Source organism: Leucopleurus acutus (genome assembly GCF_964270905.1).
Source record: "Leucopleurus acutus genome assembly, chromosome: 16".
NCBI classification, from domain to species: Eukaryota; Metazoa; Chordata; class Mammalia; order Artiodactyla; family Delphinidae; genus Leucopleurus; species Leucopleurus acutus.
The window spans coordinates 87,723,321-87,746,518 of NC_139158.1; the positions used below are offsets into that span (position 1 = coordinate 87,723,321).

The 23,198-nt window shown below is 59.0% G+C and overlaps 1 protein-coding gene across 1 annotated transcript in view; it reads left to right on the plus strand.

Moving 5' to 3' along the window:
• Positions 1-8,402: 8,402 nt before the first annotated feature.
• Positions 8,403-23,198, plus strand: part of MYT1 (myelin transcription factor 1) — a gene marked incomplete at its 3' end in the record, with an annotated part of 42,519 nt that continues 27,723 nt past the window's right edge. The window contains exons 1-4 of the mRNA XM_082857171.1: positions 8,403-8,498; positions 16,315-16,369; positions 17,388-17,418; positions 22,588-22,650. Of these exons, the coding sequence (XP_082713297.1) occupies positions 16,315-16,369; positions 17,388-17,418; positions 22,588-22,650 (149 nt within the window). The 5' untranslated portion in view covers positions 8,403-8,498. The remainder of the gene's footprint in view (positions 8,499-16,314; positions 16,370-17,387; positions 17,419-22,587; positions 22,651-23,198) is intronic.

Below are 23,198 nucleotides of genomic sequence, written 5' to 3' on the forward strand. Positions count from 1 at the left end.
CCGTGGGACACCCCACACTCCACTCCAGGCCGGGCCTTCATGGGCCCCGTTTGCCCGGGACTGTGGGTTCACAGGATGTGGGGCAGGACAGACCCATCAGGGCTTACGGCCTCAGGACCAGAGTCTTCTGCCAGTCTCCATCCCAGCCACCGGCTGGCTGCCCCTGCGTAAGGCTGAGTGTCATCTTTATTCATTCGTCTTCACTTCTGCGCCCAGTCATACACAGCAAGATTATTTCTCACACAAGTTTTGCTTTTCTTGCAGATAATCTTCCCTGTCCCCTCTGCTAACTTTCTTAGCGTCCAGTGGGCTGCGTGCTTTTGAGACTGTCTCTGGAGGCGTTTTCCTTGACTGATATTTTGTCTGGGCCCAGAGGGCAGAGGGAGTTGATTTTCAACCTTACAGTTTGCAGGTCTGGCTTCGCCGTTGGAATGCCGTCCCGAGGATATCTTCCGTGTGTGACCTTCCCTCTGGGGGGGTCTCGGGCCCTCTCGTTTCTCCTGGTGCGTCAGGATCTCACGGTGCCTGGCCGGGTTGGAGCGACCTTCCCGCTGGGGGGGGTCTCGGGCCCTCTCGTTTCTCCTGGTGCGTCAGGATCTCACGGTGCGTGGCCGGGTTGCAGCAGGTCTTTTTCATTCACTGTGTCGGGCACTTGATGGACCTTTCGATCTAGAAACAGAATTTCCTTTAGTTTTGGGCAATTATTGGTTCTTATTTAGTACGTGTTTCCCTCTCATTTTCTTGGTTCTCTCTGGAGCTCGGGGTTGGCCTTTAGGTCCTACTCAGCGTTTCCTCCTTCTCTCCCATCTCTCTGTCTTTTTCTTTCTTTCTTTCTTTTGGCTGCGCCGCACAGTATGCGGGGTCTTAGTTCCCCAGCCAGGGACCACACCCTCGCCCCCTGCGGTGCAAGCGCGGAGTCTTAGCCACTGGGCCGCCAGGGAAGCTCCTCTCTGTCTTTGTCTTTCATGTGCTTTGCTAGCGTGTTTCTTTGACTCTCTCCCAGCTCTTCCACTGCATATTTCATTTTGGTTTTACATTTTATTTCCAAACTGGGGAAGACAGACGTGATGGTGTGAAGCCTTCTAAAAAAACTCGCATACCAATCTCTATGTGCTCCTGCCGGGGCCAGGCCACTTCCACTCTGTCCAGCCGTCCCTGGTTCTGTCCTGGCTCCCGCTCTTAGCCGCCATCCACGCTGCAGAGGAGGGCCGCTTCCTACGATGCTTACTCACTCATCCACTGAAGGTTCCCAGGTACATTCCACACCCCACCCTGCCCAAGGTTCTGGCCCACAGGTCTAAGGAAGGTCCTGGGAACTCCCTTTGATGTTGGAGGGATGCTAAACCTCCTTCTGCAGCCCTGGGAGCCGTGCAACGTGGCCTGGGCCCTCCCAGGGCCTCCAAGGGCCTCCCGTGTCTGGGAGCACCGTCTGCACCTCAGGGCTTTGGGGTCAGAGGTCCTCTGACTTCAGAGGGTAGAATTCTGGGCTGTGGCTGCACACCCCCAGCTCCCCCGCCCAGTGGCTACTGTGACCTGTGGTCAGTTTTGTGTGGGCCTTCAAGTGTTGCTACAATTTTATTCTAACCACTTTCTTCCTGCCTTTCTGGGCTTTGCCTTAAACCCGAAGAGCTGGAAGGGGAGGGCGAATGAGGATTGAGATGAAAGTACGAGAGAATTTTTCTTTTTAAATGTGTTTATATAGTCGCCCTTGGGTCTCTGCTGGGGATTGGTTTTAGGACCACCTCTCCAGGATACCAAAATCCACAGATGCTCGAGTCCTTCATATAAAACACTGGAGTATTTGCATGTAACCTACGCACATCCTCCATAGACTTCAGATCATCTCCAGAGTACTTCTAATACCTGATACAGCGTAAATGCCGTGCAAATCGTTGCTGGCAAATTCAAGTTTTGCTTTTTGGAACTTTCTGGAATTTTGGGGAGTATATTTTCCATCCATGGTTGGTTGAATCCGTGGATGCGGACCCTGCAGATGTGGGGCCGACTGTACCCGATTCCAGGGTCCAGGCTTTCAGTGGATGTGTTCAGTTCATGGCTTTGATGTGGAGAATGTTCTTCCAAAGTTGCCTGAGGGCTGGTGAAGGCTGAGGAGGCCCGCCCTCTCCAGGACAGTGGGGGCCCCGGCGTGGCAGCCCCACCGATGCACAGGCCGGACACAGGGCCATGTGGTCAGTCTTGGGGGTGAGGCGGGGAGAGGTCGGCTGCAGCCCTGGCTCAGCCACGAGCTGCCGACAGTCCTGACGTGGCAGAGTAGGGCCGCGTGCGCTGCTTGGGGTCACGGTGCCCCTGCTACACAGAAGCACTTGTCTCCTCCTGGCCTGTGTCCCCAGGGCTGCTGCGGGGTGGGGTCTGAGACGCCTCACCCTGCCCCCCAAGGCCCGTCCCACACTGCTGCCATTAGCTGTCCTCTTCCTGCACCCCTGGACCCAGCCCTGCCTCATCTCCAGGTGGGCCCGGAACACAGGCCCACAGAAGCCAGGCTGGGGGAGCCAAAGGCGGCCTGCTCGCACCTGCTGCCCCGTACGAGGGTCTTGGGTTGGGGGGCCTCACGGACCAGCCCCAGGCCTCCGGGCCCGCGGCTCACACGTCACGGAGGACGCAGCTCACCTCTTGTCCTGCAGCTGCTGTCATCAGAAATGTATTTTTGATGTGAGCCTCCACTGCATGGACCTCCTACAGCACCCGGAGCACAGCGCCTGCCGGCTGGACGGCCCTGGCGATCGGCGCATCCCTCGCCCGCCCTGCGCTCCCGGCGTGGACGGGAGCCCCGGCCCTGCCCCAGAGCACAGCGAGCCTGCCGGCTGGACGGCCCTGGCAATCGGCGCATCCCTCGCCCGCCCTGCGCTCCCGGCGTGGACGGGAGCCCCGGCCCTGCCCCAGAGCACAGCGAGCCTGCCGGCTGGACGGCCTTGGCAATCGGCGCATCCCTCGCCCGCCCTGCGCTCCTGGCGTGGACGGGAGCCCCGGCCCTGCTTGTCTCCTCAGGTTTGCTCACTTGGGCCGACCCGCAGGCCTCCGCCCTCTTTAAAGTCGGTCATCGCACCCGTGTCCGGGTGGGAGTTCCGTGCGTCAAGAGCTGGGCTGTGGGACTCTCACCATTATGCTCCCTCGTGTGTGCCATTGACTTTTAAAAAACAGCTTTACTGAAATATAATTTACTCGTCACAAAATTCACCCATTAGAAGTACACAGTTCAGTGGTCTTAGCATATATATAGGGTTAGGCATTGATCACCACAGTCTAACTTCAGAACATTCTCGTCCCCACAGAGAGACCCTGTGCCCGCGAACAGTCGTGCCCACTGCCCCTCCCCTGAGCCCCGGCACCACTGATCTACTTTCTGTCTCTGTGGGTTTGCCATTTTCGGAGACTCTGTAACTAAGGGACTGTGCCGTCTGGGATCTTCTTCCACTGAGCTGCTTCCCCTGAGGTTTCTGAGGTTCACCCACATTGAACCCTGGACAGACACTGTAACCCTTTTTATTGCCAAATACTATTCCGTCATGTCTGGTGTCGTCCGTTCAGCAGTCGATGGACATTTGGGTTTTTTCCACTTTTTGGCTAGTATAAATAAACCTGTGATAAAGAGTTGGGTACAAGGCTTTGTGTGGACGTATGTTTTCACTTCTCTTAGATCTATACCCGGGAGTAGAATTGCTGGGGCCTATGGTATGTCTATGTTTAATATTTTTTTTTTTGCGGTACGCGGGCCTCTCACTGTTGTGGCCTCTCCCGTTGCGGAGCACAGGCTCCGGATGTGCAGGCTCAGCGGCCATGGCTCACGGGCCCAGCCGCTCCGCGGCATGTGGGATCCTCCGGACTGGGGCACGAACCTGTGTCCCCTGCATCGGCAGGCGGGCTCTCAACCGCTGCGCCACCAGGGAAGCCCAATCAGGAGCATCTTTTATATGTTAACTTTGGAGGAATGCCTGTTCAAATCCTTTGCCCACTTTTTTTTTTTTTTGGCCATGCCGTGCGGCTTGCAGGATCTTAGTTCCCCCACCAGGGATCGAACCCGGGCCCTGGCAGTGAAAACACCGAGTGCTAACCACTGGACCACCAGGGAATTCCCCTTTGCCCACTTTAAAATTGGGTCATTTGTTTTATTCTGGAGTTGTAAGAGGTCTTCCTATACTCTGAATACAAGTCCCTTATCAGACATGTGACCTTGCACATGTTTTCTCCCAGTCTGTGGGCTGTCTCTTCACTTGACTCGTGGTGTTATTTGACTTCCCAAAGTGTTCAACTTTGATAACGTCCAGTTCATCCATTTCTTCTTTTGTCGCTTGTGTTTTAGGAGTCAGAGAAACCACTGCCTTACTCAAAAAGTCAGGATGATTTACTCCTGCGTTTTCTAGGAGTTTAACTCAGATGTTGAGATCTCCGATCCACTGTGTGAGTTTTTACGTATGGTGTGAGGCGGGTGCGCCTTGATTGTCTTGGATATTCTGTGTTCCTTGATCTGCCGTATCAGTTTTAGAATCAGTTTATCAATTTTTGCAAAAACAAAACAAAACAGCTGGAGAGTCAAAAGTGCTCAGATACTGGTGAGAGCCAGAAAATGACAGGCAGGATTCAGGGCTCAGGACAGGCAGCAGGGAGGGGAGAAGTCAGAGGAGGAGGTGGTAGGATGGTCAGTGGGGCAGAGGAGCAGAGGCTGGGGGTGAGCCGGAGTGCCCCAGGCGAGGAGGGAGGGAGCGAGTATCGGTGCAGGACGGGCAGGCGGCCAGGATGGTACCGGTGACCCTTCAAGGGCTGCTGCTTTGGTGGAGGGCTGGGAGCTGGCCTGGGGAGCAGGGACGGAGTCAGCTTCTCGGGGACCCTTAAGAAATCGGGTTGTGAAGCGGGTGGAGATGTGGAGCCCCGGGGCTGCGGTGCGGAGTCCAGACACATTGTGTTTTGTGAATGTGGACGCCTCAAGCTCGTTGCAGAGTCGAGAAGCCCCAGGAAGGGTCCAGTTAGGGCAGGTCAGCAAACATCTGAGAGGAAGATGGTCTACGGTTGCTTCTCCGAGGACACTTCGATTGGCTTTGGGAAGAAGGGCCTGACAAGCCCCGGGGGCAGAGGTGGGCTCAGCCAGGACGGGACGGAGCGGGGACAGAGGAAGGCGGGGGATCGGGGGCTGACAGGTCCTACCGGGTGGGGGCCTGGAAGGGCCGAGAAGTGGGCTCCCTCTAAGCAGAGACCCTCCTCCCTTGCTTGCCGGGTGGAAGGCCGATAGTGACAGCTCTTGGTTCCGCAGGCAGGTCACAAGAGACGCACACTCTAGTGAAGACTCTGAAAGCATTTTGACAGGACTTTCTCTTGAGTCCACAGGGTCTCTACTGCCTTCGGAGCTAAACAGTCCACATGCCAAAGTGGCATGTGTTGGGGAGGCCTGATCTGACCCTGAACACTGGCGTCATCAGAAGAGGGACAGACCTGGCTCTGGCCCCAGGAGGGCGATGCCAGTTGAGCTCCCAGGAGCCTCCCTGCCCTGTGGGCCCGAGTGTGGCTGTTAACAGGCCCTGGTTGCTTTTCTGAGCTTGTCTGTCAGCTGGAGTCCTGCCAAAGTGAGTTTGGGGCCTCTGTGGGGTCAGGCGCTGGGGCAACACGGAGCAGGCCGTTCTGAAGAGAGGCCACGGCCAGGGCCAGTGGCTCCCAAGCGGCCTCTTTGTTCTGTGTGTCTGGGAGCGGGGCTTCAGATGAGCTCACTAGAGACCTGAGAGCCCAGGAAAAGGGCCGGTCTTGAGGAGAGCGCTCCCCACTTGTGACCCCGGGCAACGGAAGCAGGCCACCCTCACGCGGCCACTGTGCGCCAGGCGCTCGGGCTCCGATGGCTCTTCCTCCCGCCCTGTGGCTGGCGGCCGCCGTTTGTGGGCATCAGGTGCCACCTCTGTGGCAGCTGGGCTGCTGCAGCTCAGCGCGTCCACGCAGCGGAGGGCTTGTCTGCGGTGGGACGTAGGCGGGTCCCAGTGGGGGACCAAGGGGCCCTGGGTTATCTCCAAGCAAAGGAGAAGCACCATCACGCTTTACTGTGGTGGCTGTGGTTTGCTACCAGAACATTCCTGGGAAAAGGAAGGAATCGTGTCAATTACGGACCCACGTCGTGTGGTGCTGGTCTCGGGGTGTGTGACCCCTGCAAGTTCCCTCCGCCTCCCAGGGCCGGTGCTGAAGGCATTGCTGGGGTGCTGTTGTGAGGAGATGCTGGGCACCTGTTCTTTTTACTCTTTCCTCTTAAGCTTTACAGACCATAGTCTTTATTTTATTTTTATTTATATTTATTTATTTATTTATTTTTGGCTGCGTTGGGTCTTTGTTGCTGCGTGCGGGCTTTTCTCTAGTTGCAGTGAGATGGGGCTACTCTTCGTTGCGGTGCGCGGGCTTCTCATTGTGGTGGCTTCTCTTGTTGCGGAGCACGGGCTCTAGGCGCGCGGGCTTCAGTAGTTGTGGCACATGGGCTCAGTAGTTGTGGCGTACGGGCTTAGTTGCTCCGCGGCACATGGGATCTTCCCGGACCAGGGCTCGAACCTGTGTCCCCTGTGTTGGCAGGTGGATTCTTAACCACTGCGCCACCAGGGAAGTCTGGGGTAGATGTTCTTAAGGTCCTCTTGTGTGGCCTGAGCAGGCGTGGGGCACAGGGAATGCAGGTGAGGGGAGGGTTCCCGTCAACAGGGCTTCGCTCCAGGAGAGAGTGGCGAGGCCCAGTGAGCTGGTTCCCTCCTGTCACAGAGCACAGAGGCCCCCTGGCACAGACTCGCGCCCTTCACCTGCTGGGCTTCTCCAGGAAGCATGTGGGACCGAGAGCAGGAAGGCCTGGGAGGGAGGCTTCCAGGACACCTGCTGGGACGCCGAGGGGGAGGGACCCATCCTGCTCTCAGCAGCACAGATCTCAGGGTATGTCCTTCCCTCCAGCTGCCAGGGAGATATGCCCAGTTACCCCACTCATTCACATATGTCACCATGGTAAGAAATTCCCCTGGAGCCTCGCAAACCAGCCCAGGATGAGGGTTTCTGCAACGTCTCCTCTGACGGGAGGTATGTGTGGAAAGGGAACCCCATTTGTGGCCAGGGGTCTCCCAGCCTCCACTGTCACTCTAGATGCAGAATTCCTGCCACCCGTCTTCAAGTGCGATGCATACCCTGTGGCCAGGGCTGTTCTTGTCAACTCACCTCCCCAGTTTCTTCCCTTCCATCGCCTTTGGAGGAGACTGTCTGCTCCCTCCTCACCACAGATGCTGTTTGCTGTCTCCTCCTCTGGGGTCCGGGGCCCTGGGCGACTCCTCTCACAGGTTTGATTGGGTGGGCCTGGCTCCTCTTACCGTGCGCTGATGGCCATGGGGTTGCTGGCCCGAGATGATCGGTTTACACCTCTCTAGCGGGGTCCAGTCCTCAGGGGGGTCCCCTGCAGGTGGCCCACAGCTCGGTGAGGGTGAGGCACACAGTGGGTGCCAAATTCTGGTGGTGTCACCCATTCCTTTGAAGACGGTGCACTAGGCCGTCTCCTTGACAACCAATCTGCTTACCTCCTGTGCTACTGGAGGTCAGAGGAGGCCCTTTAATGGGATGGAGACATTTCCAGACAAGAGGGCACTGTGGCCGGAGCACAGGGCTGAGCGGGGCAGGAGTGGTGGAATTATAGCAAAATGGCATTTGGGGATGCACATCAAAAACGTGAGGAAAGAAGGATGATGGGTGTTACAGCAGTGAGCCTGACCGGCCTTCAGCGGAACCCAAACTCACTTCCAAGGAGAAGCAGAGAGCAGGATGCAGGAATATTCATTTCCTGTTTTTATTGTTGGTTACTTCATGACCTTCCTTTGAAACGCTGCAGTTGTAGAAAGCTGGTTGTCATGGAAACAAGGGAGTGCCGGGCAAGGAATAGGTACACGATGCATTTCTTTGTCCGGTCCAGCTGATGCCTATAGCCTCTGCTTTGACGTGTGAATTTATGTGAGGAATTAAATATTAACTAGAAGTATTGCCCTGGAGAGAGGCAGAAACACAGGGAGAGGAAAGATGCCGGGAACCCGGGCAAAGGGGAGGCAAAGCGTTGGACCTCACCTGATTTGTGCCAGCCCCCTGGTCGGAGTGGCTGTTAGTGGAAATCCCCACCCCCACCCCCACTTTCTGACATGTTCCATAAAGCAGTGCAAGAGCTGGGACGAGGGTGCAGGGGTGAGGGTGCTAGCAGCCTCTGAGGGCTGTCCGAAGCAGAGAGTGATTTTCCCCCAAGAGCTCCTGTCCTGTATTCCTGAGATGGTCATGTCTTTCTGGTGGATTCCGGAAAACAAGGGTCGTATGGGTGCTGTGTACAAGAGTGGCCCAAGTTTCCCGATCTCTCCCCTCGAGCTGGCACGGCTGGCGTTCATTAGGTTTTCTTTTTCTGACTCTCAGAAAATGAGTTCCGGGGTGAGCTGCTGAGTCAGAGGTGGACGCACGGAGACAAGACCGACAACTGCAGGACCCCGAGGCTCTTCCTGGGTGGACACGGCAAGGTGAGGTGCTTGGAACGCAGCACCCAACCTGGGGCTCCGGGTCCGGGCAAGGGTCCTTCTCACTCCTTGGCGTGGAGCGTGGAGGTGACTTCTGGCCTAGTCATTATCCGTCTAGGTTAGGCCAAGAATAAGTGCAGGCTAGGACCATCCATGATCTTTAAAATGGAAGGAGGAAAAGTGCCTCTGAGTAGAGGAAAACCACAGTGTGGCGGCAGGTCCCGCATCTGCCGGGCCCCTGCTCTGGGGCCCGGCCCCGCCCGGGCTCCGCGGTGCCCTTCAGTACTTGCTTTTCTCCCCGCCGCTCGCCGGGCAGCCTGTGCTGCAGGGACTCCTGAGGTCTGCTGATCTGGGTGACTGCATCCTCCCAAGTGGGGGCCTGCGGTGCCCTGCTCACACCTGCCTGGAGCTCGCTGGTGGAGGTGACTCGGGCACTCCACCTCCACAGGGACGCTCCAGAGCCAGATATCACGTGCGCTCACACCAAACCGCTCACTCTGGACGTGCTCACTCCCCATGCTGGGCTCTGGGTGAAGCCAGGTGCCCAGCTCAGGTGACCCTCAGAGATGGAAGTGTGGGCGACGGCGGGCTCGGTGGGCATCCCTTCCCAGATCTCAGATTCTGATGTCTCATACTCTTTGACATGTGGACGCTCTCCACCCAGGATCCAAGCCATGGCCCAGAGCATGGCCACGGAGAAGTGGCGGCCGGGGGACAGACAGGCAGGGCTGCGAAGTTTTAGGCGGCAGCGTCATTTGAGGGGGCTTGCATTCTGCTCCCGAAGCCCAGCGTTTTCTTTTGAATCTGGTCTGTCCTAGCGCCCCGTCGGGCGCCTCCACGCACACTCTTGTCCCTGTGTGGCCGGCTGAGCTCTGCTGGGCCGTGTCCGGGCTCAGCTCAGACAGTAGCGCTGGCCCAGTCTTTATTTCAAGTTTTGTTATTTTGCTCATCATGGAAGTTTTGCACTAATTTAGATGTTTGAAAATATTGCATTAAACTATTATTTAATTTGATCACTTAGTTTTGTTTCCCCCTTAAATCTGCACCTGACTGAATGCTGTACTCGCCTCACCCATCCGGCCCTGAGCGCTCAGGGATCACGCGACCAAGAAGCTACCTGGTTTGAGGCCAGGGGCTCTGGGTGCCGTGTCTTCACAGTGGCTGGCGTTGTGTAAGGGGCAGGTAGGAAGGCTGCAGTCACCCCGCGGCTCAGGTGTGACGAGCTTGGAGCGTGTGGGACCTGCTGGGAACATGCCTGGTGGCCGTGCTCAGCTTCTCCCCCAGCGCCGACTGTTTCACACCTGCTCCGTTAGGGTCATTTCCTCTAGTTTGGGCAGACAGGGCCAGAGTTACTGCTCTGAGCAGAGAAGCGAAGAAGACTGAGCCAGAGAAGGAGGGACTATGGGGCTGGCGCCGGGGGCACCTTCTCACCGATGAAGCCAAGAAGGGGTGGGGACACAAGAGGGCAGAGCGTGCACAATGGCAGGACTGGCCCGAGAAGGAGGCGGGGAGCTGGGGAGCTCGGCGCCCCGAGGGCACCCGGAGCAGAGCAGCCCTGTGTGGGGGGTGGTCGCAGCCGCCTTGGCCTCTGAGTTCAGCACCAGGCGTGTGGACAGCTCGGAGGTGGGTGTGGAAGGGGCTGGTAGACGAGATTAGGTGGTTGTGTGCTTGTGGGAAGTGCTGGGCACCGGGCTTTTTTTTTTCTTTTTAATAAACTTAAGGAGGAAAGAAGCAGGTATGGATGGTAGGACCTTAAAGCTCTTCTTGACCTTGAAGAATGAAGCACTTGGGCCCCAGATCATGGGTGTTCAGTGGATGACCAGAGGTACGCAAGCCAGGAGCAGGGTGACTGCGGGGATGCCCAGCAGGGCCTCCCTCCTGCCACTGCAGGACGCGCCTGACGGGGGGAGGAGGTGGCCCCAGCTGTGTCCTCTGACCTGCCTGCTTGGATGTGGCTAGATTTCTACCCCGAGAAGGTAGAAACTCCATTCCTGCTGAAGTTTTAGACAGATGGACCCAGGCATGGCTGCTGTATCAGGGTGTCTGTTATATAGTTATAATTTTAATGTAGGGGTTGGAGTGAGCCATGACCCCACGCTTGGAGATGCCAGGGAAGCCCCTCCCAAGACGCGTATTAAATGGTGCTCCATGGGGTGTCCTTCCTACAGCCCAAGGAGAGGGCTGCTCTCTTCAGCTGCCAGTCGGTTGAACAATGGGTGGAGCGTCAGAGATCTTCAGACACACAGTCAGACGTCCTCCGAGGGGGACACAGGCATCACCGCCAGGAAGCAGGCGCGCTGTGACAGCTGTCAGGAGGCGCAGGGGTGCGTGTGTGTGGTTTAGCCTCAGCCGTCAGAGAATGGAGAGCAGGACGTGTGCTGAGGGTCCCGGAGACGGCAGGACTTCAGCACCTTCCAAGCAGAAGGCTGCTCTGGGGTCTGCCCTGCTGCGCTTGTGGGCTGGGCTGCTGGAATGGCTGGTGGGAGACGGAGCAAGGGACGTACTTGAAAGCTGCTCGGAAATCCTTCAAGGGGCGTCTCTCCAGAGGTAGGAGTGTGGGTTTGTCCCAACGCTCTGCTCCCAGGCTGTGTGCACGGTGAGGGAGTAAGACCAGCCCAGACCGTGCCCCTGCTCGGCCCTCCTCTCCCCACGTCACCCCTCCCTCTAGGCAGGCTGCCTGGTCCTGCGAGCCAGCAGACACTTCCCCTTCTTCGTCTGGGTCTTCCCGGAGGAAAAGGGACGCTATCACCCAAACAATCTTGTGCATTTTAAAAGTTGTCCTAAGTCCGTTCTAATCCCCAGCTTTGCACGCTGTTGCAACGCGTTCTAAGTGAAATGGGGCCCAGCCCGAGCTCCTGGACTTACTCCCGCAGCCCGGGGCCAGGGGGAGTCCTCTGTGGTCCCAGGGGCCCTGGACTCTCCAGCAGCTCGGGGCTCTGGTCTCTGCTCTGATGGCTCCTGGCCACCTTCTCCAGCTCCAGGATCTCAGAGTTGTTTCAGATCGTCCCAGTTTGTCTGTCCCTCTGCCTGTTTGTCTGACCTTACACAGTATGCCCCGAGCAGTCAAAGAGGTCTCTGCAGGGAGACACTGACCTCAAAAACATGAATGATTGAGCTTATTTCAGATGGAGATGAGCAGGCCAGGGGGAGAGCGAGAGAGGGGGTGCAGAGAGGGAGGACGCAGGCCTGACCACTGAGAGGCGCTGGCCACCCGAGGGTGCACCTTCTCCACGGGGCAGGCGCCCCCGCCCCCTGAGGCCCTCTTCCCTGAATGTCCTCAGGTCCTCTCTGATCCACGGGGCCTCCCCACTCCCACCCAGGCTCCCACGGCTGAGCAGCCCCTTCCTCTTGAGCTCCCCCCCGACGCCCTGACATCTCCCCTTCTCTGCAGTGAGGGACCTGCTGCCTCGGGTCCCATAGTTGGTGCTACTCAGGCCAGGACAGCCCGCAGGGGCCGGAGTGTCAGGCGACGTCCAGGGCTGCTCAGGGCCAGGCTCCAGCGTGGAGTCTGGTTTTCGTCTAGCCCTTAGCCATGGTGCAGAAGGGCAGGGACGTGGTATAGGGTGGAGGGGGGGGAGCTCTTCAGCTGTGAAGGCCCTGGGAAGAGCCAAGAAGGAAAGGGAAGGAAAGAGAAACAGAGGGAGACACAGAGTCAGAGAGACAGAGGCAGGGACAGAGGGAGAGAGTCGGAGGGAGACACAGAGAGACAGACCGACGGAGGGAGGGTGGCTGAGCCAGAAAGAGAAACGGGGCAGGCAGCCCTCCAGAAACCACCTGCAGGTCCCTGAACTGCTGGGTTCTAGGGGTAGAGTTGAAGGTCGCACGAAGCCCGTTGGGCCTCTGACTGGACGTTCCTGGGGGAGAGCCCACCCTGTCCACTGTGTCACTGGCTGTGCGTCTGGATTCTGAGAGCCCTTCTCACAGCCACAGCCTAAGAAGCTATTGGTTTCAAGGTTGCTCCGCACGTTTGCTCTCTTGGTCCCCGAGTTTGTAAACATCCAACTCGGGGACCTCAGGTTTGGCAAGGGTGCCACGTGGAAGGGGCTGGTTTTGTAACAAGTCATTGTGAGAACCGTTTACATTGAAGAAGGGCTTACACGATTACCCTTGACTTTACTGAAAAATACAAAACAGAGCCAAGCATCGCCACCCCCGTGAGTGAGACCATCACGTGACACAACAAAGCAGGTTCAGAAGAAGGGCGAAGAGACCGTTCTCGCTGGTTAAGAGATGTGGTCAGGGACTTCCCTGGTGGCACAGTGCTTAGGAATCCGCCTGCCAATGCAGGGGACACGGGTTCGAGCCCTGGTCCAGGAAGATCCCACATGCTTTGGAGCAACTAAGCCCGTGCGCCACAACTACTGAGCTGTACTCTAGAGCCCACGAGCCACAACTACTGAGCCTGCATGCCACAGCTACTGAATCTGTGCGCCTAGAGCCCGTGCTCCACAACAAGAGAAGCCACCGGGCTTCCCTGGTGGCGCAGTGGTTGAGAGTCCGCCTGCCGATGCAGGGGACACGGATTCGCGCCCTGGTCTGGGAAGATTCCACATGCCGCGGAGCGGCTGGGCCTGTGAGCCATGGCCGCTGAGCCTGCGCGTCCGGAGCCTGTGCTCTGCAACGGGAGAGGCCACAACAGTGAGAGGCCTGCGTACCGCAAAAAAAACAGAAACAAAAACAAAAAGAGAAGCCACCACAATGAGAAGCCCACGCACCGCAACGAAAAGTAGCCCCCACTCACAGCAACCGGAGAAACGCCTGCGCGCAGCAACAAAGACCCAGTGCAGCCAAAAAATAAACAAACAAACAAACAAATAAATAATTAAAAAAAAGAGAGAGGTGGCCAAATGGGGTGTGTTTGCATTTGTAAATTACTCTCCCATAGTTTTCCTGTTGAAGACAGAACGACTGAAATGTTAATTAGAGCGAAGAGCTGGTTCAGGGAGCCCAGGGCAGCCGCAAGACAGGCCGCTGGCGGCGGAAAGCAGTCGGCATCACAGAAGCAGCGTGGACCAGTTCTTGAGAGATCGCTAACCCCACGGGGTTGGGGGGGGGGGGCGCGCGTTGGGGCCGGTAGGCCGGGATGGGGCCTTTCACCCTCCGGTGGGAGGTCACTCAACTACGTGTGGGCCTTTCAGAAACAGACTTGACTGGTTTGTGCTCGGAACAAGGGAAGAATTTCAAAAATAAATTAATGAAAAATCGGGAAGTGTCTCCCTGTCTTGGCCTGTCTTGCTGTGGTGGGGGCAGAAGGCGGGGCGGCCGGCAGGCTGAGCAGGGCTACCCATCCCCACATGAGGCACCAGTGCTGAGGGCGGGAGGAGGCAGAGAACCACCCTCAGAGAAGGAAAGCAGTAAAAAGCCAGTGGCGCTGGCTCAGAAATCAAGGTTTCCCTGCTTGCCCGTCAGTGGCGGCACCCGGCTCTCAGAAGCTCATTCTCGTATTGAAGAGCTATAACCCTAGTTCTTCCTCCCGTAGTTCAGTTTTTCCCCTTTGCACATCAAAGCTCCGTGCACTGGAGAGAACTTCTCGCTTACTGACCATTTGATGCAGGTAAATTGCAGATGGAAAGGTGCTTGGCAGAGTGAATGCCACAGCTGTCGGCTCTGCCGACAGGAGCTTGCAGTGTGCGGCAGCGCCCGCACGCACCCCGCAACCCTCTCTACTCTGTGCTCTGTGAATAATTTATCTTCAGGAAATCCAAATGGCCAAGGCACGTTTTAGCCTAGCAGAGTGCTCGCCAATTTCCTTGGGAAAACTGACAAAAAAAAAAAAGAGCTGTAGATTGCATTTCAGCTGAGAGCGGCCTGGCAATCAGACGCCGCGGCCCCTTTGTGCCACTGCATCGGAAGCCGCTGTGCTGGGCTCGGCGCAGACGACATTTGAAGACTCATAAATGTGATGAAGTCCCTCTGACACCTGCTCCTCTCTTCGCTTTAAATGTGAGCCATCGGTCCATGGGGAGCGCTGCTTTAAAACAGGAATTACAGTAATTGTCTTCCGTGCTGTCGGGAGGCTGCAAGCGCGCAGCTCTCAGCTCTACCGCCTGGAGTCGACGGCGGCATAAATTACCCCAGGTTGTGATTTCCGTCCTTAACACAGCACATGAATCTCTGTGCGTTCGTGCTGCCCGGGTTGGGGGCTCACTTTGCAAGTTCTAGCTTACTAGCCGGGGAGTTAATGGGAGGGGTCCCTTGTCTTTCTTCCTGAGCGGCACCTTAGCTGCTTGTCCTGAGCTGGCCTCTGGGGACTGAAGCCCCTTCCCTGGCTGCTCCTTTCCCACTGGCTGGCTTTGCTCTGATGGCCTCTTGGGGGCCTGGGAGGTGGGGCTGCTCCCTCCCCCGCCCCCCACAGGGCACACCTGCTGGGAAGAGGGCCCCTTCTATCTCCCACTCGCTCCAGCCCAGACCCAGCTGGGGATCCCGTGTGATGACCTGTGCTCCGGGGCGTCCCTACCCTCCCGGGGCTCTGCCTTGTTCCCTGGAAGGATGTGGGCAGCATCCCCCATGGAAGTGGGTCTGAGGCAGAGAATGCGGGACAGGAGCTGATGGGCTCAGGCAGGGTAGCCAGAGGACGTGCGGGGTCCCCGTCCCCCTCGAGGGCCTCCACTCCCTCTCTCCTGGGGGAGTCAGCAACTCTGGGAGGGTGGCCTGTGTGTCGGGTCCAGGGGACGCCTCGGCCTGCGCTCCTACCAGCTCTCACCCCCGTCTGCTTCCCGCCTCCAGAACCAGTGCCGTGACCACGGGCCCTTGGCATGTGGCTGGTCAAACTCAGAGGGGCTGTGAGTCCAGGAGATGTGCAGGATTTCTAAGAGTCAGCACTAAACAAAATCCCGTTCATAACTTTTTCTATTGATGCTGTAGAAATGATGATGTTTTGGAGAGATCGGGCTAAGTAAAGTTTAGTATTAAAATCAATTTCACCCGCTTCTTTCTACACTTTTTTTTTTTTTTGGCGGTACGCGGGCCTCTCACTGTTGTGGCCTCTCCCGTTGCGGAGCACAGGCTCCGGACGCGCAGGCTCAGCGGCCATGGCTCACGGGCCCAGCCGCTCCGCGGCACGTGGGATCCTCCCGGACCGGGGCACGAACCCGTGTCCCCTGCATCGGCAGGCGGACTCTCAACCACTGCGCCACCAGGGAAGCCCTCTTTTTACACCTTTAATTAGAAAAAGTTATTAGAAAAGTTTAAATGACGTGGATGACCTGCACTCTCTTCCACTGGGCAGCGGTGCCTGCAGGCCCCTGTGCTGCTGGAAGCACCCGCGCATTGGGGTGCCCATGTCATGTTGAGGATGATCAGGTCCCCAAGCTCAGGCTGCCCCCCTTGGCTCTCCGTGGGACAACGCACGGGGGACAGTGAAGCCTGCTCAGGTCCCAGGCACCTGTTTCTAACAAGACGACCCTCGAGTGCCGGGGTCACCAACTCCCAGGGGAAGCTGGGCTCTCAGCATGGCGGGGTCAGAGTCTGCGGTGGGTGGTGTCGCCAGGGGACCGTGTGTTACGACACCCCGACGTTAATGAAGGCTTGGTGGCTGCAGCTTCCTCCTTGGATGTGAGCCTGGGGGCGTCAGGAGGGCCCAGAGCAGGAGATGAGGGACACTATGGGGCCAGTGGTCTCCGCCCCGAAGCTCCTACGCCTCACCTGCTGCTCGCGGGTTCGCAGGCCGTTCCCGCCACGTGAGCTCTTCCTTGTCTCCTGTGTCAGCTTCACAGGCCCCGGTGACGCTTGAGACAGAAAATGCCTGGAGGTGGCGCTGCAGACACAGGGGGTGGCTCTGCCATCTTCCTGTTGACAGCGCAGTTGTTTTTACTTGCAGATGAGCTTAGAAAATGACGAGAAGAGAGCTCGTACGAGATCCAAGGCCCTCCGAGGTGAGTTCCCCCCTCCCCTCCCAGCAGGGTCTGGCCAGGGCCGTCCACAGCCTGCCTCTGGCCAAGAGTCCCAGGTCCTAAAGCTGTAAAGGCCACCTCCCGCAGCAGTTGTCCTTAGGAGGACAGAATCCCGCAGCAGTGCCTCGCCCCTGGGACGCTCCTCCCCTAAGCCGGGCACCTGGTGGCCTCAGGCTTCCTCAGCCTCAGGGTGCATTTGAGGGCCACGGCCACTGGGGGGCTTTTGGCCCAGATGCACCTGCTGGGGAGGAGAGGAGGGGGCAGCCCCAGCGCTGCAGAGTGGGGAAAGCAAAACCTGGTTAGACCTGTTCTGTTTGGGAAGGAGAGGCCGCCAGCCTCGCATCACCAGCCTCTCTGCCTCCCAGATTAGTCTTGGCGCTGAGGGCACTGGGATGTTGCTGGGCTGAACTGGCACTGGGGTAGGGAGAGGGGCTGAGGCCCTGCTTGCTCTGCAGGGACCAAGTCCCGACACCCTGGCCAGCCTTGCCACCCCGACGCCACAGGGCACACACTGCTACTGTGCGTGGGTGGCCCTCAAGGAGGGGCCAGACGCCCCGAGCTTCTCAAGTGTCTGCCAGTCAGACTAATGCAAGTTCTTGTCCCAGTGGCCCCATCACTGAGGAACCAGGTGCTTGGGCCACCTGTTCTCTTCTCCGGCCAGCTTTATCCTCTGGGTCCTCTTTCCAGCCAGAAGATGACTGCTCCCTGAGATTAGAGAAAGAGATGCTGTCCCAGGGAGGCTGTCTTAGCTGGGGCCTCTGTCCGACTCTGCAAAACCAGCAGCCACGGGGCGGGGGGGGGGGGGGGGGCGGGGTCTGACATGCACCGGCTTGGAGGAGGCAGCTCCCTCTGCGAGACCCTGGAGGACATTCTAGGAGGGAAAAGCGGGGTTCAGGATGGGGGTCGCCCCGCCCTTCAGTCGCTTGTGCTGTGGAGACACACGTGCCTTTTCAGTTCTGCTTCCCACACGAGTTTCCCTGTTTCTCTTTCTCTCACTCAGCTCCCCCAGAGCCCACAGGTGCCGACCTCAGGTAAGAAAGGCTTCCCGCCTGCACCCAGCATGGTGCACGCCTGTGACCCCGTTCGTCCTAAATGTTGCACTGGGCGCTTGGAGTTGAGCGACCGCGCCCGGGCCCCTGCTTTCCCTAACGAGGCTCCTTTCTGCCTGGCCTGTGTGCATCCGTCTTCACCCTGCCTTGTCCTCTCCCGCCTTGTCCTGGCACCACCATGCAGCCAGCCTTGCACAGTGGCACAGATGTGCTCACACCTTGTCACCATGGTCCTCAGCCGGCAGCAAGGTGCTGTCTTAGTGGCTCCTCGGCCAGAGATGGGGGGACAGGCTGTCCCACGCCCAAGTCTTCCAGTGACTTGAGGGCAGCAGTGGCTTATGTACCGGCTGAGCTCTGTGACTTTGCAGATTCCAGGCCGGCCTCACAGGGACGGGCATCCTGAACAGGAGGGAGGACAGACACGTGGCAATTTCCTGGGTTGAAGCAGGAGGGGCCAGGCTTCCTCCCCAGAGGTCGACTTGCCCTCGCCTGCCGGCTTCCGTCCTGGGCTTGGCCAAAGCCCTTGTGTGTGTGTGGAGGGGAGGGGCTGGGGGAAGGCCAGAGAGAAAGCCACCCCAATGCTCACGGGCTGGGCTGCCCCAGCATCGCCCCACGTGGCCTTCGGACTGCAGGTCCTGTGGGCCTGGGCTCTTCCTGGGGCGTCCAGGGCCGGCCCGGGGGCCATCTTGCCCAGGCAGAGCTCCAGTGAATGGTGTCCAGTGAGTGGCAAGGAAAGCAGCCTCTCGCATCCCCCCTTTCCGGGCGAGGGGTAGGGCCAGTGCGTCTGGCTCAGAACACTGGAGACGGAAGGGAGGGCCACCCGTGTGCCAGGTGGGCTCTGGGTGCCCCGTCTAATTTTTATAAGTTTCCTGTGAGATGGGGCCAGACTTGAACTGTGGCCAAGGTAACCTGCCTGAGGCTTGCTGGAGGGATGAAGGGGCTCCGAGCCCACCCTCCCGCCCCTGGGGCAGCTCTGGTGCTGAGTTCGCCGCGGTCCTGCTCTGCCTGTGCTGCGGGGTTGGGGGTGACGGCCACTCCCTGATGGACATTTCTGTGGGCTTCCAGGCTCGAGGATGGAGACAAACAGAGCTTTCTAGTTACTGAGGGTGGGTGCTGCTATTTCGTGCTCCCTGTGCCCCAGCCTGGAACAGCTCTCTCCACCTAATTGCACGGTTCCAGGGCATAAGCCACTTCTACGTTCTTAGGGGTGAAGATTCTCACTAGACAGGGAACATGTCTGGGGCTGGGACCATCTTATTCTTCACCAGATAGTGGTTGAGTGGATGGCTTCTTTTGCCAGTCAGGAAAATGAGAGGACCCCAGAACATCCCAGCATCTCTCCAACCTTTGAGGCTGTAACCTGGAGGCGGGAGGGGAAGCACGTGGGAGCGGTGCTCAGAGCCCCGCGCGTGCGGCGAGCCCTGCAGCGGCTGCACAGTGCAGTCCGATCTCAGGGATTCTCATGGAAGCACTGGCGGCTGCTGGTGTTTCCCCATTTGTGAAGTGGGGAAACTGAGGCTCGGAGGGTTAGAACTCACACAGCCGGAAGAGCTGAATCATACACCCTCCTGCTCAAAGGCCAGTCCTGGTCACAGGGCTGGAGGGTGAGGGGGGCACAGCCGACAAGCCAGGCCCCTGGAGTTGCATGGAGCACAGTGGCCAGCTCCCTGGAGGGTAGGGGCCTGCGGGTGGACCAGTGGAGGAGACCCCACGTGACGCTCAGAGGGGCCGCAGACCGCAGGGTGCAGAGCAGGTCTCCCGGGGGAGGTGCTGCTTCCCTTGGGCTATGTGACGTTCACCTGGGGACATCCTGGGGACATCCTGGGGACAACGAGGGAGAGGAGGCTGGGCACAGGACTTGAGTTTTGGGAACAGATGAAGTAATGGAGGAGACTGGAAAGGCAAACCCAGAGGGCTAGGTTTCTCTTGAAACTTTGAAGCAAAAATGACCCAGAATAGATGTATTTTGACATATTCTGAGAGCGGACTTGACCAGTGTAAGTAAGGGGATTGTGTGGGCATCTGGAATTAGTGCAGCGTCATCGATCTCTTGGTCTCACCCTGTTTTCATGGTAATAGTGAGGCCCGCATGCAATCTGATGGAGAAACTGGGGAGAGATGCATTGACGTGTTCTAGCAACGATGTCCTCAGCAATTCTTCCCGTTTCTGAGAATCGATGCTTAGAGGAAAATCCACGTGGAACGTGCCACTCACGCCTGAGTTCACAACCGTTTGTTGGCCACGAACCAGCCGTGGGGCACGATCCCTGAGGCTCTGTGATTGTGCGCTCACCCCGCGGGAAGGGGCAGGTGCTGCAAGCCCGACTCCTGCCCCCAGCACATGGGGGGCTGTGGTTGGTCCCGGCGCGGCCTTCGCAGTGGGCGCCAGCACAGGCAGAGCGACCCTGGAGCAGACTTGCCGCTGGGATGTCAAAGGAACCCCTTCGGAATCACTTGACGGGAGGACGGGTCACAGGGAAGCTGTACCCGCGGGACTCACTCTGTGGACGAGGGACTTGCACCCTGTGGACCCAGAATCTGTGGCCCACTGCCCCCAGCGGCCCTTTCCCCATCGCAAGCAGAGACTCCGGGAGCCGCTTGCCGGCGAGTGGCGGTTGCTAGGAAACGAGCTGAGGAGCTGGTGGGCCTGGACCAAGCAGGACTCTCAGCTGCCTCCTCCCACCCGGAGCCCCTTCAGCTCTTGCTCTGACTTGAAGCCGAGTCCCTGAGAGAAAACAAGCGGGTCTGGTGGCCTTTCCCTTTGCGCAGTGAAGAGCCAGCAGACTCCCCCTCCACCCCGCCCCCGCTCTACACGGGGCCCATCTGCTGTCCACGCTGCGGGAGGCGGCTTATGCAGGGAAGGGAAGGGGGTGGGTGGACCCCTCTTGGGGCATCCTTGGGGCGTCTCCCAGTCCCGGGAAGGACGCCCGTCTGCCACGCCCGCGCCCCAGTCCGCAGCCCGCCTGTCCTCACCTGAGGACCTCCTCTTGAGCCACTGGCCAGCTCCTGCCAAGGCGACAGAAGGGAGTGGGGAGCCCTCTACCTGCCTCCACGGGGCCGGAGGGAAGCCAGTCGCTTCCAGGGGCTCCCACTGGGGCACGGCTCCTCCCGGCCTCCGCCATGGCCTGAGAGCTACTGTTTATGTCCAGATCCTCAGATCCCTCCGAGCCATCGCCAGGACCCCTCTCAGGCTGATGGCAGGCAGGCCCTCTGCCCACCTCCCTGTCTCTGCCACACTCAGGGCCATGCTGTGGAATCGGGGGAGGGCTTGGCCGGGTCTCCCTCTTCCTCCATGCTGGGGAGGGGCTCCAGAGGCCTGGAACCAGAGCTGGTGCCTCACCCTGCCCTCCAGCCCCGCGCACACAGAGGGCATCCTACCAGCACTGGGGGTGCCCGTAGGGTGACCTGCTGGCACTGAGCCCCTGGGGCTCGCTTTCCACGGGTACTCTCTGTGCTGGCACGTGGGGAGGAGGGGGTCTCCAGGTTCCTCTCCCAGAGGGGCCCTTGGCAGCTCTGCGCATGCCTGGCCCGCTGCCCTTGGAGGGCCGGCCCTCGGGGCTGGAGGCCAGGTGCTTCTGAACTGGTGGGCGGAGGTGTGCTCGGAGCAGGTGACGTGTTTGGGGGCAGTGCCAGTGCTACAGCAGCTGGCACCTAATTGCCTGACTGACTCAGTGATTAATCGACTAATTGGGACCTCAGCTTCAAATCCCCAATAACAAGGAGCTTTTGTGAAGAGTCTCAAAGCTAGTTCTTGAGAAAGTGACAGCAAGTGTGGGGCATAGATTTCAGAGCGAGAGGCCTCGGGCAGCAGCAAGTCCTGTCTGTCTGGAAAGGAAACCCACACAAAGTTCGCATGTTCCCCCCATCCTCCCCCTTCCTCTCCCTCTCTCCTTTCCTCTCTTCTTTTAAACACCAGGAGACGAGCCACGGTGGCCTCATCATGGGGGGCTGCAGGGTGCGTCCCTCTCAGAGACCCCGGCTCCCGCAAGGGCCACCGTTGCGCAGGGGGCGCGACCCTGCCTCCACGGACTGTTCTGTTTCTCGCTGATCCGTCAGTGAGTGTGGACCCACAGTCCTCTGTAGTCAGGTCCGTGATCGATCAGATTAGACACATCAGTGTGTCTGCACGGAGGTCCAGAGTGGGGCCCCTTTGTGAACCTCAGGAGCTCACAGCCTTCCTTCCCAGGCTCTGGGAGAGCCTGCTCGGAGGCGGGGGGCTCAGACCCTTCTTGGATGGGGACACCCTGGGTGATACCTCCCGGGAGGAGCTCGGGCTCCCCCTGTTCCCACCACGGGTTCTCCGTCTCAAAAGCCCACAGGACCCTGACCTCAAGCCCCACACAGGCCCCTTGCTGCCCTGGGGAGCTGACTGCTGGGGAAGTGGGTTGGGTGGTCTGTGCCTGGGACTGGAAGTTTCCAGAGCTTCCCACCATCTGGTTCTGTGGGGAGATAGATGATGGTGAAGGGAGAGGAACCCCTGGAACTGTAAGAGGCCAGGCTTCGCCCCACCGAGGTCTCCCGCAGCTCCTGGGTCATCGGCCCTCCTGGCTTCACCTCCCTTCACGGGGAGCTGGGATCACACCAGGCCGCAGGTTCTGGAGTGGGGTCTTTGCTGCCACCCGCAGCCGGGGTCCTGTGGCCTGGGTCAAAGCTGCACCTTTGCAGAGTTGCTCCTGCCGGGGGGGTCGGCTGTGTACTGGCGAGGGGCCCGCCTGGCAGGGCCTCGCAGCATCTGGAAGGCCCTGGAGGATCCCCGTGTTTGTGCTTTGCCCTTGGGCCAGCTGCAGGTGCTGCTCTGGGGGCACCCTGGAGCTTCCTTGTTCCCAGCCCCCTGGAAGCCTGGTGGTGGTTTGCCTGCAGTGGGGAAGACTCACTGTGGAAAAAGGAAGTCGTCCAGCCTTGATTTCGTACACACAGATCTTTAATTAAACACTCTTATAAAATTGTAATGCGCCATTCATTTATATAAACGGGGGTGAGTTATTTCATTAATTGTTCGCAAACTGCAAGCAGCCATTCTGAGATGAACTGTTTGGAGACAATTTTCTGCTTCCCCGGGTGAGGGTCTGGGGTGGGCCCCGAGATTCGGACCCTCTCCCCATGCCCCACGGGGCCCGCCCCCAGGTGACCACCCCGCTTGTCTCCCCCCAGCTGTCCCACTCCCGGATGCACGGGCTCGGGACATATCCGGGGCAAGTACTCCAGGCACCGAAGGTAAGGAGGCTGGAGGGCCCTCAGCAGGGTTCCTGGGAAAGAGGTTGGGCTGCTGGGGGTTGGAGCTCCTCTGCTGCTTGGGAGCCTTTGTGGGTCTAGAACCTTCCACCCCTGCTCTTGGCTGCCGAGCTGCGGTGGCCTCCCACGTGACCCTCTCACTGGGAGGCCGAGCGCGGCTGTGGCGTGCCTTTCCGGTGTCTCCCCTTTGGGGCTGCTGTGAGGCCGGAGGAGTCTGTGCGGGAGAGCCCAGAGCAGAGCCGGCACACGCTGGGTGGCTCTTCTCACTGCTGTCATCCCGGGGGTCTGCTGGGCCTCAGGGGCCCCCGACTGCGGTGCCAGGCTCAGGAGGTGGGTGAGGGTGTGAAGGGTCTGGAGGTGAAGGAGGAAGGGCCTGGGCACTCCTGACGACCTGCCTGGGGGGCGGTGGGCACGGAGCAGAGCAGCCTGGGCCGCCCCCCCCCCCCCACGCCCCGGCCATCCCAGGGGGGATGACTGTGGCGTGGACAGGGCCGTTGAGATTAGGCCTTCCCAGAGAAGCAGGAAGTGAA